Source organism: Vulpes lagopus, chromosome 7, assembly GCF_018345385.1.
Source record: "Vulpes lagopus strain Blue_001 chromosome 7, ASM1834538v1, whole genome shotgun sequence".
NCBI classification, from domain to species: Eukaryota; Metazoa; Chordata; class Mammalia; order Carnivora; family Canidae; genus Vulpes; species Vulpes lagopus.
In genome coordinates, this window is record NC_054830.1 from 126088619 (window position 1) to 126102798 (window position 14180).

General features: G+C 42.5%; 1 protein-coding gene across 1 annotated transcript in view; it reads left to right on the forward strand.

Annotated features, from left to right (window-relative positions):
- Window positions 1-2946: 2946 nt before the first annotated feature.
- The window catches only part of LOC121495254, a 47293-nt gene continuing 36059 nt past the window's right edge, over window positions 2947-14180 (forward strand). Inside the window, exons 1-3 of the mRNA XM_041762492.1 lie at window positions 2947-3484; window positions 8522-8767; window positions 12987-13218. Of these exons, the coding sequence (XP_041618426.1) occupies window positions 3284-3484; window positions 8522-8767; window positions 12987-13218 (679 nt within the window). The 5' untranslated portion in view covers window positions 2947-3283. The remainder of the gene's footprint in view (window positions 3485-8521; window positions 8768-12986; window positions 13219-14180) is intronic.

Consider the following 14180-nt stretch of genomic DNA (forward strand, 5'->3'; position numbering starts at 1 on the left):
ACAATTTCCTTTTTGCCTAGCTTATTTTGAATTATGTTTATAAGATTCCCACATATTGCCCTAAGTAACTATATTCTGTTCACTTTTACTATTATGTAATGTCTCATTTTATGAATGTACTACAATTTAAGTATATTTGGGGCCTTTCCAGTTTAGAACTATGACCTTGGCTTTAAATATTCTTATATATGTATCCTAGTATACTTCTGTGGGCATTTCTCTAAAGCAAATTTTTGATCCGAGAATCTTACAATTTAAAAATTAGATAAAGTACACTAAGTAATTAAAATTCTTTTAAATTTAAAAATTCAATAGTATTGAGATCTGAGACACCTAAAAGCATCTCTTAACTAATTCTTTTAAAATAACAATAATAAACCTATTACATGTTCTAATAGACTGAGACAGCCATAATAAATTCCCACAAATGTGGTGAACTCAAACAACAGAAATTTGTTCTCTCAGAGTTGTGGAAGCCAGAAGTCTGAAATTAAAGTGTTTCCAGGGTTGGTTCCTTCTGGAGACTCTGAAGGAGAGTGTTCCAGGCCTTTCTCCTAGCTGCTGGTAGGAGAAAGGCATCCCTTGGCTTGTAAACATATGACTCCAATCTCTGCTTTTGACTTCACATGGCATCATCCCTGTGTGTCTCTGTATGTCTCCAATCTCCCTCTCCTTTCTTTTGTAAGGACAGCAGTCAGGATTTAGGGACAATCCTAGATTCAGGGTAATCTCAACTTGAGATCCTTAAGTTAATTACTTATGCAAAAAACCGCCCCTATTTGCAAGTAAGGTCTCATTTACCAGGATGTGGAGTTAGGACCTGGACATGTGTTTTTTGGAGGGACACAATTCAACCCACTGTACATGTCAGCACAAATAACACATTTTAAATGAAAAATAACTATATTTTCCAAATAAAAATTTAATGATGAGTGACATTACTGCACATTTTTGCAAATCTCTTTTAAGATCTAGATTCATACAAGGAACTAGGTGCTCATCTGCTTTTACATTCAATCCATTATCTGTTGTTTTGGTTGAGATGTATGATGAAGAAAAGCCTCAACACAGATCATTTCAGACCCTCAGGGGGTTTCAGAGACTCCCGTGGGTCTTTGGGGGCACATTCTGAGAAGCTCGGCTCTACAGTATACACTTTAAAATGTATGCAAAGTAGAATTTCCAGGCATATGTATATACCTCCTGCTTTATTATGCCACACTGTTTGTGGTTTGTATCAGTTTACAAGTCTACTAGCAGTGTATGAAGGATCTTGTGGCTCTACACATCTGGTATTGTTACACTTTAAAAATGTTACCCATCCGGTTGGGTACTTGGCCAAAGTCAATAGTTAGAAAACAGAACCCATGTTTCCTACTTTGAAATCCATTCTTCCTTCCTCCACAGACACAAATATTGCTTGTTTCTGGCCCAGTTATCAGAAAGGTGCAATCACCTCCAAATCTTATCTTCTCAGGGCTCCTTTCCCTACTGTGGAGGCTTTGGGCACTCCAGGCCACCGGAGGTCCTGCATCTCCTCCTTACCAACACCCCCTCACGCCCACCCTGCCTCTACACCCACCTCCTTCACTTCTCTGGTTCCTACCCAACTCCCTCTCTTTACTTCTCATAAAGCCCTCTGCTAATCATCCTCAAGTGCACGAGCTCATCATAGTCATTAATTAAAAAATGGAATGATACCTAATTTGTCTTTATATGCACAAGAAAATGTATCATTTTTTAAAAGATTTTATTTATTTATTCCTGAGAGAGAGAGAGAGGGAGAGAGAGGCAGAGACACAGGCAGAGGGAGAAGCAGGCCCCATGCAGGGAGCCCGAGGTGGGACTCCATCCCGGGTCTCCAGGATCAGGCTCTGGGCCAAAGGCAGGCCCTAAACCACTGAGCCACCCAGGGATCCCTGAAAATGTATAACTTAAGAAATCAACACCTCTTAGTTACTATTAGTATTACCTTTTTTTTTTTTACCTATTTTTTTTGACCTACTATTTTTTAAAGCAGCCCGACAAAAACCAGTGTGTGATCACAGGCAATGACCTCTACTTTTTGGATCTCGAATTTCCTCATAGGTAAAGTAGGTGTGATAATACCTGACTTGTGAAGGATTAAAAGACTTGTGTAGTACGCTTAGCACAGTGCCTGACGGTAAGGAGGGCTCAAATGATGTTTATTTTTATTTTTTTTTAAAAGATTTATTTATTCATGAGAGACGGAGAGAGAGAGGCAGAGACACAGGCAGAGGGAGAAGCAGGCTCCATGCAGGGAGCCCGACGTGGGACTCGATCCCGGGACTCCAGGATCACACCCTGGGCCAAAGGCAGGCGCCAAACCACTGAGCCACCCAGGGATCCCCTGATGTTTATTTTTATTTCAAAAAGCTGACTTAGTGCCTACTCTATCAAAAAAGTAAGGTACTTTTTGCAAGTCCTGAAGCCTTGCAATAACCCTCTGCGTTACGGAGTATTATCATTTTACAGATGCAAAAGTGAAGCTGAGAGGTCACCCGGCCAGTGAATTGCACAGCAGGGATTAAAATTCCTGTGATTGTAGCGGTCCCAGAATTCAAACTCATGGTTAAACGGCTCACCCCAAATATTTGCTGTTATTTATGAGAAAGCTGTCAGCTCTCAGCAACAAAGCGCCCTGCCACCGGTCACTAGCCCCCTGGGGCAGAACGCGCTCCCCGCCGCTCCCTCGGAGACGCTCCCTCGGACCGGCACCTGCGCGCAGCACGCCCCGCCGCTACCCCAGCAGGCCCCGCCCCTCTCCCCGGCCCCGCCCCGCCCCGCCCCGCCACGTTCCCGGCGATGGCCCCGCCCCCCGCCTCCGGCGCCGACGCCGACGCCGACGCCGACGCGAACCGAGCGGACGTCTCGCGAGCTTCCACGTACACACTCCAACGCCTGTCCCCCAGTGCCGGGGCAGAGCACATCCGGGTTGCTGGAGCAGGTGCCTCAGGCCCCGCCCCCTCCTACCAGGCTTTCGCCCCACTTCCGGCCATCTCAGGCCTTTTCCGCCCGTACCCGGCCGGCTTTATCTCTGCCCTGTAGGTCGTTCGTGGCGCCGGGCCCTGGTCCCTTCGCCCCGCTCGCCGGCGCCCGGCGGCTCGCCCCCTCGTCCCGAATCCCTCCGAGGCTCGGAGCGACTCTGCCGGGCGTCTTCGCGGGCCTCCCGGGGCCGAGGCCTGCCGCGCGCGGGGCGTCCGCGCAGACCCGACCCCGCGTCTCCCCGCAGCTCCGTGGAGGCCGCCGCCGTCGCCTCGGGATGCCGGGGCCGGGGTCCGCGCAGCGCTGGGCGGCCGCCGCGGGCCGTTGGGGCTGCAGGCTGCTCGCGCTGCTGCTGCTGCTGCTGCTGGTGCCGGGGCCCGGCGGCGCCTCGGAGATCACCTTCGAGCTGCCGGACAACGCCAAGCAGTGCTTCTACGAGGACATCACGCAGGGCACCAAGTGCACCCTCGAGTTCCAGGTACTCCGCGCTCTGCAAGCCTGGGCCCGGGCTGCCGCCCGCCGGCCGACTCCCTCCTGTCTAGGTTTTTCCACTCTTTGGCTGAGCCCGGAATCCCCTCTAGCGAGCTGATGTGGGGCATTTGCCTTTCCTGTTCTAAACCTGGGGCGAGAGCCATTTTAGACCAGATAGGAAAATACGTGAATTCCAGAAATGCTTCGTGTCGCTGTGACTTCTTCCTTCCACGCTCGAATGCCCTTCACTTTAACGCCTGTTGAACTTTCTCCTTACAAGACTCTCCTTTTAACAACAGTTCCTGTTCTCTGGTGCTCAGTGTCCCGGCCGTTCCTCTCACTGACTCCACACCTCCGCTGTGATCAGATTGGAAGTACTGCCAATACCTCATTCCACTGCTTTTCACTTTCTCCATTGATGCTATTAGGACTTTGGTTGGTTCTGTCCCTGTCACAGGAAGAGCTCCCCTCGAGGTTGAGTGACCACCTGCCAAAGGTGTAGAACGAAGAGCTGTGATAAATGAGAGGCCCCTTTTCGTTCGGGGGATTCTATAGAAAACAAATGTTCTTTCTTTCCTTCTTTCTTTTTCTTTCAAGATTTTTATTTATTTATTCATGAGAGATAGAAGCAGGCTTCCCGTGGGAAGCCAGGACCCTGGAATCACAACCTGAGCCAAAGGCAGACGCTCAACCACTGAGCCACCCAGGCGTCCCAGAAAACAAACTTTAATGGAATGTAGTTTCTTACGTGTGTGAAACACTCTTTATTTCCATCTTTCTTGGTAGCTGACTTAACATATCAGAGCAGCTGTTGAGTGGTAGGTGCTGATGATACAAAAGTGGTTTGAGTGGTTTGGGTCACTGCCATCCTTGATTCCCCACCCACTGTACCCTTTTAGTTTACCTGCTCATTCATTGGAACTGTGCTTTAAGAGCAGAAAATAGGGAGTAAGCAGTCTGACCTTTGAGATCAATGAGGGCTTCCTTTAGGAAGTGATTTTAAGCTGAATTATAAAGGATCAGTGGTAAATGCTTTGGTATGGGGAGTGCGGGAATACCCATTGCAGGAGTGACTGGGTATTTGAAGACCATCGAAATCCAGTATAGTTGGGAATAAGGAGTCAGAGGGAGGGAGGTCAGGGGCCAGACCATGTGCCATGCTGGCCTAGTTAAGAATTTTGGTTTTTCGTAAGAGCATAGGAAAGCCGTCAAAGGGTTGTAAGCAGTGCAGTGCTGAGATCCAGGTACTTTTGGTAGCTGTATGGATATTAACTTGTGCAAGTAGAGTGTGTGTTAGAGTGTTGGAAGAGTAGCTGTAGAAGACTGATGAGGAGACTACTGTAGTTGTCCAGGCTTCTAGCGTGGTAGCTGGGAGGAAGGAGAATGTGAAGGGGGGATGCCTGGGTGGCTCAGTGGTTGAGCATCTGTCTACCTTGGGCTCATGTGATCCTACGGTCCTGGAATTGAGTCCTGAACCGAGCTCCTTGCAGGGAGTCTGCTTCTCCCTATGCCTGTGTCTCTGCCTCTCTCTGTGCATCATCAATCAATCAATTATACATACATACATGCATTAAATAAATAAATAATATATAAATAAATCTTTAAGAAAAAAGTAAAGAGATTGGAGAGAAGTTAGTAAGTGAAATCAGCAGGACCTCATGATGATTTGGCTATTGGTAGTAAAGAGAGGGAGGCTACAGATCACCCTTCAGTTTGTTTAACTTCATGGACTGGAGCCATGGACAGAAAAGAAGAGAATAGGAATTGTAATATAAAAATATGAGTGTATTTCAAGTGTCAACATCAGACACTGTGGTTGGTGCTGAGAATACTACCACTTCTATTCTGGGCTAAAAAAAAAAAAATAGCATCTGTTACGTAGCAGACAGTATGCTAAGTATTTCAGGTATGTTACTTAATTCTCAGGACAACTCGATCTAGGAAATAGATGTAGTACTTCTGTTTTACTTATGAAGCTGAGGCTTTGAAAGCTTTAAACCCAAGGTCACAAAACTTAGCAAGTAGCAGAATCAGTATGCAGTCCCAGAGTAAATTCTTAATTCCTTTATTATATGTACCACATCACAGAGATGTTGCCGTGGGAGCAACTGAACTTGCCCTCTGGGGGCTTCCATGAACACACATGAAGTGTTCAATGCAACAGCGACAGTGCAGGCTGGGTACAGTGCTGGCCAAACAGGGAGGGATCGTCAAGGGAAAGGTGGCTGAGCTCATGTTTGAGCTTTGTCTAGGAGAAATAAGCATATTTCTACAAGATGGCATAGGGGAAAGGGCAGCGTAGGCAAGTAGATGATGTTTATGAGACTCCTTTCCTGAAAACAGCTTGAGCCCACACTGAAATACAGTGAGTAATAGTGCCGCTTTGTAACTGTGGGTTCAGGGGCTTTAGAGGTTTGTCAGCATTGTTAATTGGTAATAGTGATATTGATGATTTACACCTGGCCTTGGTGACACCCCTGCCTGCCCCCCCCCCCCCCCCCCCCAGTGATGTTGAAACTGGTTATATAGCAGGAATACATCTATGTGACCAGCCAGATAGAAAAAAAACCAGCCAAGCCTCAATTTGGGGCTTGCTAGTTAGTTGCAAGATGTTTCTTGCACAGGGGTAGTTCACAGTCTGAGAGTCTGTGTCTGGCTCAATCTCCAATCTTCACAGAGGGAGCACAGAGGAACCCACTCCTAACCTCCCAACCTCTTTCTGTAAGACAGCTTTTGATTCTGATAGTTTATATTCTTTTCCTGTAACAAGCTGTAGATTTGTAAGCATTGTCATTTTGGGTCCTGATTCTGTAGCAGACAAGACCTGTTTAGCCTGCTGCTGTTCGTGCAGGTGTAAAACAAAGACTGGTTCAGAGAACAGTCTGCTATTTTTGGAACACAGAGTAAGAGAGGTGAAGCTCCCTTGAAGGAGGTGCAGAGGAGTGGTACAGCATTGTTAACAGGTTTGGATTTTTCTGTAGGCCACAGGAATTGTGAAAGGTTTTAAGGGGATGGGGAGGTGGGGAGGTTGCCCCTCCTCCCCCAGACACGTGAGGAGAGGTGGCGCTACTGACATCCAGAGGATGGAAACCCAAAAGGCTGCTGAATGTGCTGCAGTGCACAGGGCAATACAGCCCCCTACCACAAAGAATTATCCAGCCTTATGTTAGCTGAGGCTGAGAACCCCTGGGTTAGAGAGAAGAGAGATCAGGTTGTGGGAAAACCTTTTAGGAAGCTGTGGCTTTAGTCTTGTCTAGACTGTGGATTAGGAATGGAAGAGATGGCTGAATTTGAGAGAGGTGGTAATGTCAATGTGAGGGCTGGACAGTTAGGGACACTTAGTTCGGGATGATTCCTGGTCTCTAATTTACGTGACCAGACAGATTATGAAGGCTTCTCATTTTTATCTGAAACAAGATGATTTGTTTTAAAGGTTGACGGAGGAAAAGTGACATGGTGATCAGCTCTGGTCCTGTTCAGTTTGTGTACATATTTGACTATTCAGAGTACAGCAGCCAAGCGTGAACACTTGGGTATATAAAAATGAAGTCATGATCTTCACCCAGAGGAAAGGTTGTTGACATTTGGAGAAGTGGTAAATGCCCAATTGTTAAGACACATTTTATGTCGAAACATTATATCCATATGTTAATACTTACATATTTTTGCAGCTTCCTAAGTACATAATTATATTTCCTTTAATTATCAAGGTGATCTGGTGACATAGTACAGTTGTTCATGCTGTCTCCTAAGTGACAAAAGGTCACATTAGCAGCCAGTCCTTTGAAGTGCAGTTTGATCTCTGTTCTATGGACCTAGAATGTCAATACTATGCTAATGGAAAGAGTTCAAGCCCGAAAGTACAAACTTGTGGCCTTCCCCCATCTCGGAGCGGTTGGGAACCCTCTGAACCACAAGTCTTTTCCTCACATCTTTCCCAGCTTTTCACCCTGTGCCTTTTCCTTTCCTACCTGTCCCTCCCTCCCTCTCCCCACTTTTCTCCCTGACTACTGCACCTGTCCCTGCTACCTCAGGAGAGATCTCCCTCTGCTTCTTCTTTGCAACCCAAGTGGCCTATAAATTGTAAGTGATTAAGCATAAGCGCTTGAAAACAGCTCTAGAATCCTCTTGAGAACATTTCATTTATCCCCTGGCTTTCCTTTAAAATGTGCTTGCCCGAAAACACAAGCTCTCCAGATAAGCAGAAGATGTGTTTGCTTTTGCTTTGTCCGGTTTTGTTTTTGCTTTAATCACAAGTATACAAACAATATGGTTTAGTCCTTGAGGTTTCTCAGGGAAACAAGCTTATTAAAATAATGGTAATACTCTTAGACTAGCCCACAAGTCTGTTCAGTTCATAATGTAGTTCAAAACAAAATATGTGTCACATTCCATGTAACTGACCTATAGCATCACTGAAGAAACAAATCTAACTGTAATTTGGCAATCAAATGAGTTAAAGTTCTCTGATAGAAACATGCTTGGGGTGTTAAGCCAAGGACTGACCTAATTCACCACTTCACCGCACTATGCGTGTGTGTGCTTGGATGGTGCTGATAGGAAACTAGGAGAGAATATTTGGGGAGGGAAAATACTCCAGACGATGAGCTTAAGGGTCGTGAGTATGACTTTGGAATTCAGGTTCTGCCTCCGCCTTTTGCTAGATGAGCAGTCTTGGGGAGGTTGCTTATCTTAACTCTGTTTCTCAGTTTGTGAAATGGAGGGTGAAAACCCTCTCTTGTAGGGTCATTGGGCAAAGCAATTGATGTAAGAGACCTCCCTTAATTAGAACAGTCGTCTGCCTGATTAGCTAGTTCCCTCCTTCCGGTCATGAGGAAATTTGTCCAGTTTCTATAAAGCTTTAGTTAAACGGACATGTGCCTCTTACATTCTATCCACTGCTGGAAATTAAAAAATGTAAAATTGCCTGTGATAGGAAAGTCTGTTGCCCATAGCCTTATTGTTATTTTAAGAGGAAATTTGGTTACTCTCTCAGACTTGTTACTTGCAGTGATATCTTCCTTTTTCCTCTCTCTCTTTATAGGTGATTACTGGCGGTCACTATGATGTAGACTGCCGATTAGAAGATCCCGATGGTAATGTGTTGTATAAAGAGATGAAGAAACAGTATGATAGCTTTACCTTCACAGCCTCCAAAAATGGGACATACAAATTTTGTTTTAGCAATGAATTTTCTACTTTCACACACAAAACCGTGTATTTTGATTTTCAAGTTGGAGAAGACCCACCTTTGTTTCCTAGCGAGAACCGAGTCAGCGCTCTTACCCAGGTAAATAAAAAGTCAGCGATATAGTGGTGTGGTTGAAGAGGGGGAAAGCATAAATTAATATGCATTCACTATTGATGAACACAGAATTTTGAGACTTTTACACAGTTTTTAAGATCTATCTTAATTCTTACAATAGATTAAAAACATTTCACAGAGAACTTGGGGCATGTTTGGTAAAGACCACCGCTGGGGATCCCTGGATGACTCAGCAGTTAAGTGCCTGCCTTTGGCCCAGGGTTTGATCCTGGACTTCATGATAGAGGCCCACATCAGGCTCCCTGCAGGGAGCCTGCTTCTCCCTCTGCCTGTGTCTCTGAGTTTATGAACTTTTCAGTTTGAAGAAAATAAGCCTTAAAATAGGAGGATCACTTCAATGGGAAAGGAAGTTGAGGAAGACTGGACAGTGCTCCGGCATTCTGAAACATTTGTTTTTAGTTCATGGAGGAATGTGGATTCATAACCTGGCAGGTTGCTATAACTGGAAACAAAATAATGCCTTTAATGATAAATAAATATGCCACAGGGTAGTGTTAAACCAGGATTTAGTGTTAATTCACGCCGCTATTAGCATAATGTTTGATGTAACTTAAAGTAAAATACTAACGATTAGAAGTAAGTCATCTAACAAATAGTTAAAGGGCACCAGGTGGCTCGGTTGGTTGGGGTGGATAGCTCTTGATTTCGGCTCAGGTTGTAATCTCAGGTCTTGGGATAGAGCCCTGCATCAGGCTGCATGCCAGGCGGGATGTCTGCTTAAGGACTCTCTCCCTCTGCCCTTCCCCTCGAAATAAATAGATAAATAAATCTTTAAAAAAAAAATAAGGTAAAGGTAGATTGGATTTTATTTTGAGGAAGACCTTAATGACAAAAAGATAAGGAAAGAAGTTCGAAGTCAATGAACAGATGCTGCTCAGGTGATAAAAACGGCTATTTTATTTCCAGTTTTTAATATAGTCTGAGCTTAGATTGTATCTAAAAGATACTCAATATCCAGAGGAATTACTTTTAATCCCCTTTTGTTAGAACCTTAAATTAGGTATTACATTGTTCCTGGGTTCTAGTTAGTCTGTTGGCAAAGTCATGTGGTGATAGAGGCAGTTTTTAATAATATGTAAGAGCCTTAATTCATAGACCTACTGTGAGCATTAGCAGGATGTATTCACTTGCTCTTACTTTCAGAAATGTTCTCTTATGTTAGCATCCTGTATGAATGGCACTTTGCTTTGTAAAAAGATTTTTCATTGGGACCCTTGATTATAACTTAACCTTTGTGAGTTTTAATTGTATAAGAAGGTAGCTTGCCCTAAAAAAACCTTAATAGGTAAAAGGAATGAGTGGTAATAAAGCAGTTAGTATCTGTTAATCTCCTTTATTAATATCACATTTCTTTACTTTAGGCTTATTTTTCTCCTTAGCTAATAAGTCGCTGTGGTAGCGATACTTACAAAGCAGCTGTTCACACCTTAAAGTAGAGAAAATTACCAGCTGGTAAATGCAGAAAAAGTATAGAGTTGTAAATCACCATTTTTCACCTATTAATAAAATAATGGACCTAGGGTAGACTGTGATAACTGGTCACTGCTAAAACCCTAGGTGAAAGGCTGAGGAGGAGATTTACAGTGACTGGATCAGACCAATATCACCTAAGTCTAATGATTGTTCCAGATGGAGAGAGAATGGGGCATTGTGTATCTTCTGATAATATGCATTATTGAAGTATGCAACATTGCCCAGGAGGTGTTCCTACCCAGGGCATTACATCTGAATTCCTTCAAGTCTCTTGCTCCAACTAGCAGTGGATAAGAAAAACATAAGATGGAGGAACACCGTGAAGATACAGTCAGGAAAATCTAGGAAGTGGAAATGCAGCAGGGCAAAGGACCCGATTTCTTCAACAGATGGGAAGGGAATAAGCAGGAAGAGAACCTAAAGATTCAAAGAGACTTAAAAGGCACATCAACCAAATGATTGAACCAACCAAATGTCAAAGTTGTTTGGATTCTGATTTGGAAATAACTTCTGAAATATTTGGGGAAATTTGAACATTATATTGAAAACTTTAATTAAATATTTTTTATTATTTTATATGTTGATAATGCTACTGGGGTTATATAGTGTTGCCTTTCAGAAATAATTATAAAGTATAAGAGTATTACTGAAATGGTAACACACCAGAGAGTTGCCTTAAGTTAATTGCAAAAGGGAGGAAAATAGGAAAATACATGTTGGTGAAACAAGGTTAGCCATCTGTTAATTACTGACATGACCCCTCATTGTACTGTGCCCTTCTGGACATTGCCACCTAGAGTTTCCCTTTTTCCCTACATTTTCTTTTCTTTTTAAAGATTTTATATCTTTATTCATGAGAGACACACACAGAGAGAGAGGCAGAGACATAGGCAGAGGGAGAAGCAGCCTTCCTACAGGAAGCCCGATGTGGGACTCAATCCCAGAACCCCAAGATCATACCCTGAACCAATGGCAGACACTCAACCACTGAGCCACCCAGGTGCCCCCTGCCTACATTTTCTATCTCAAAAATCATATACATCCATGCAATTAGTCCCTTAATTTCTATCATTTTCTTTCATCCAGCACATCTTAACCCTTACTCCATGTTGGGCTTCAGGGAATTGTTAAACATTCCGAATTTGTGTCCTTACTTTTATGCATACTTCCAGGGTTAGCAGGCATACCACTTTAAGAATGCATAGAAAGTAGAGATCTGCCAGAAGCACCTCTGTAGCCTTCTACAACAAATTAGAAATCATTCATTATGGCACAGTTTTGTTAATCTTTGCTTCATAGGGACCTAAACAAAAGGAAGAACAGCAAAAATGTGAGTGTTCTAACAGATCCATGCAGTTTATGGACCACATAATTCTCACTTTCTAGATGTATTTTAATGGAATATTTTTATAAATGATTGCTTTTGTACTTACTTTGGTAGAACTTTATTAAATGCTTGAATTCTTTTCTAGTGCTTATATTCCTTCACTAAAATTAAGGAAAAAAATTTCCCAGAATCTTTTGAGAGATTCTGAAGATTTATTAGTAAAAAGAGGAAAAAAGTTGTAAAAGTCCTAAGCACTTTAGGAGAAATGGGTCCAAATAACTTTGTGACGTAGAGGTCTTATAGTGACTGAGTTGGCTTAATGAGTTTTGGCATCCAAAAGGAGAGAGAGAAGCAGAAAGGAACATTGGAAGATTTGCTAAGATAAACTTCATTTCCTGGAGAATTTTCAGAATACAGGAAAGTAGTTATGTTGACCATCTTTCTCCCCTGCTTTCCACCCTCAGTGGCCCTCATCACTGTCCTGTGTCATAAAAATATTTTTCCTTTGTATGGCCATACACAAATATGTCAATAGTTCCTTTCTTAATGAAAAGGAAAAAAACACTTAGATTATTTTAAAAATTCTTAACACATGGTTTGTGATGGAAATTAAGTATAATTTAATGATAAACTATATATTTCATCACTAGGATTTTTTCAGCAGTAGAAAAATAATAAACTCTGATGTATATACAAAAAAATGTTTAGACACTTAACCTTTCTGAAAGCAGATCGTGTGATCAACGTGTAAAAAGGTAAGGTGCCACCTGGTGAAGGCTCAGACTGATGACACATTGAAACTGAAACTTCCATCCTATTGACAATAGTTCTGTTGGTTTGGTTGATGGCAGGAGAGGGGAGACTTATTTAGCAAATTGGTAAATTAAAACATGAAAGACATTGATGCTCTGACCTATCATGCTCAGACCCAAGTACTTTTAAAATAGTTAACTTTGACTAATTCAGTCTTGTTTTGGTGTCCTACTTGGTTTATTTTTGTAGGTATTTGGGCTTTGGTTTGTATTCTTCTTATCCATCAAGTTTACGGACCTGCCATTGTCTTCCTCCTAATTTTTCCTGGTTGAGGAACCTGAACTTGAAACTCTGTAACCGCCAACCTTAACTAGAAAATGTTTCTGCAACTGTTAGCTTAGCGTTTCATCCATCTAGTTAGGACCTTACAGGTGCTGCAGCTATGGCTTCCCAAGTTGGGGGGGCAAGTCATCCCAGTGGGGCCGAACAGGAGTGTGGCATTGCCAGGACCACAGGCATACATGAGTGAATGAGCAAGTGCCGGCTGAGTAGTGTGTGCCACTCAGAGGAGGCACTGAGGTCAAATTGAAAGATCAATTGGACATACTAACTGGAACCATTTCTTTTTAGATGGAATCTGCCTGTGTCTCCATTCACGAAGCTCTAAAGTCTGTCATCGACTATCAGACTCATTTCCGTTTGAGAGAAGCTCAGGGCCGAAGCCGAGCAGAAGATCTAAATACCAGAGTGGCCTACTGGTCAGTAGGAGAAGCACTCATTCTCCTGGTGGTTAGCATAGGGCAGGTATTTCTCCTGAAAAGCTTTTTCTCAGATAAAAGAACCACCACAACTCGTGTTGGATCCTAACTACATTTTGAGAATTGATGCACCATTGCCACCATACTATTGCTGTCCTCTAATTAATTTTAGGTACTGAAGAACTTAACATTGGCAACATTTTTAAACCTTACTCATACACTTGTTGGGGGGGGATGTACAGTGCATATCCCCAAACTGTGGAAAGGACACCTTTTTTTTATTTGTAAAGGTAGAAAAACTTCAGAACTTATTTTGGGCTATTCATGTTAAATAGTCAGCACCAATGATCTTTTCTTGGTTGTTTGTATCTACTCTTCGCACACTAAACTTTGGTATTTTGATTCCTTTTAGCCATTTAACAGTACTTGTCTTATAGGTAGTGGATATTTTAAAAACCTTCAATTCAATGTCTGTGTTGTGGAGGAAGAAAATTGCCTTTTAATTGTTTATAGTAAAGTTTTGTTTTTCCGAAAACCAAATGTGATTAACTGTAGCCCAGGCCCTATTCTGCACTGTTTAATTTGGGGGTGGGGGGAGCCACCATGGAAATGTTAATTAATATTGATATAATTTTAAATTGATGCATCATGGTATAATTTATTTCTTGGTAGCTTGCAAAATGTCAGATTTTTGTTTTTTTGTGTTTGTTCTATGATTTATAAGCAGATATGTTCTTTTTTTTTTTTTTTTCATGAAGACATTCTTACCACAGGGAAAATAGTATGTTTCAATAGCATAACAGTTTATGACAGGCCTTAAAAAGCAGACTGTTAAAAGAGGTAGAACAATTCCAGAATAACACAAGATTCTACAGGGGGAGGCAGATAAAATGAAAAAAGTTTTAGTAAGTTATCTGCACATACTACATTTTCAGTACTTTTACAAAGAAAAAAGATCTGTTTAATTTTAACATTTTGATTGGCTGATTCATGCCCTAATGTGGCTTCAATGTCTGAGTCATTCCTGGCTTAAATTAATACTTGTAGTATTTGTATCGTAAAAGTG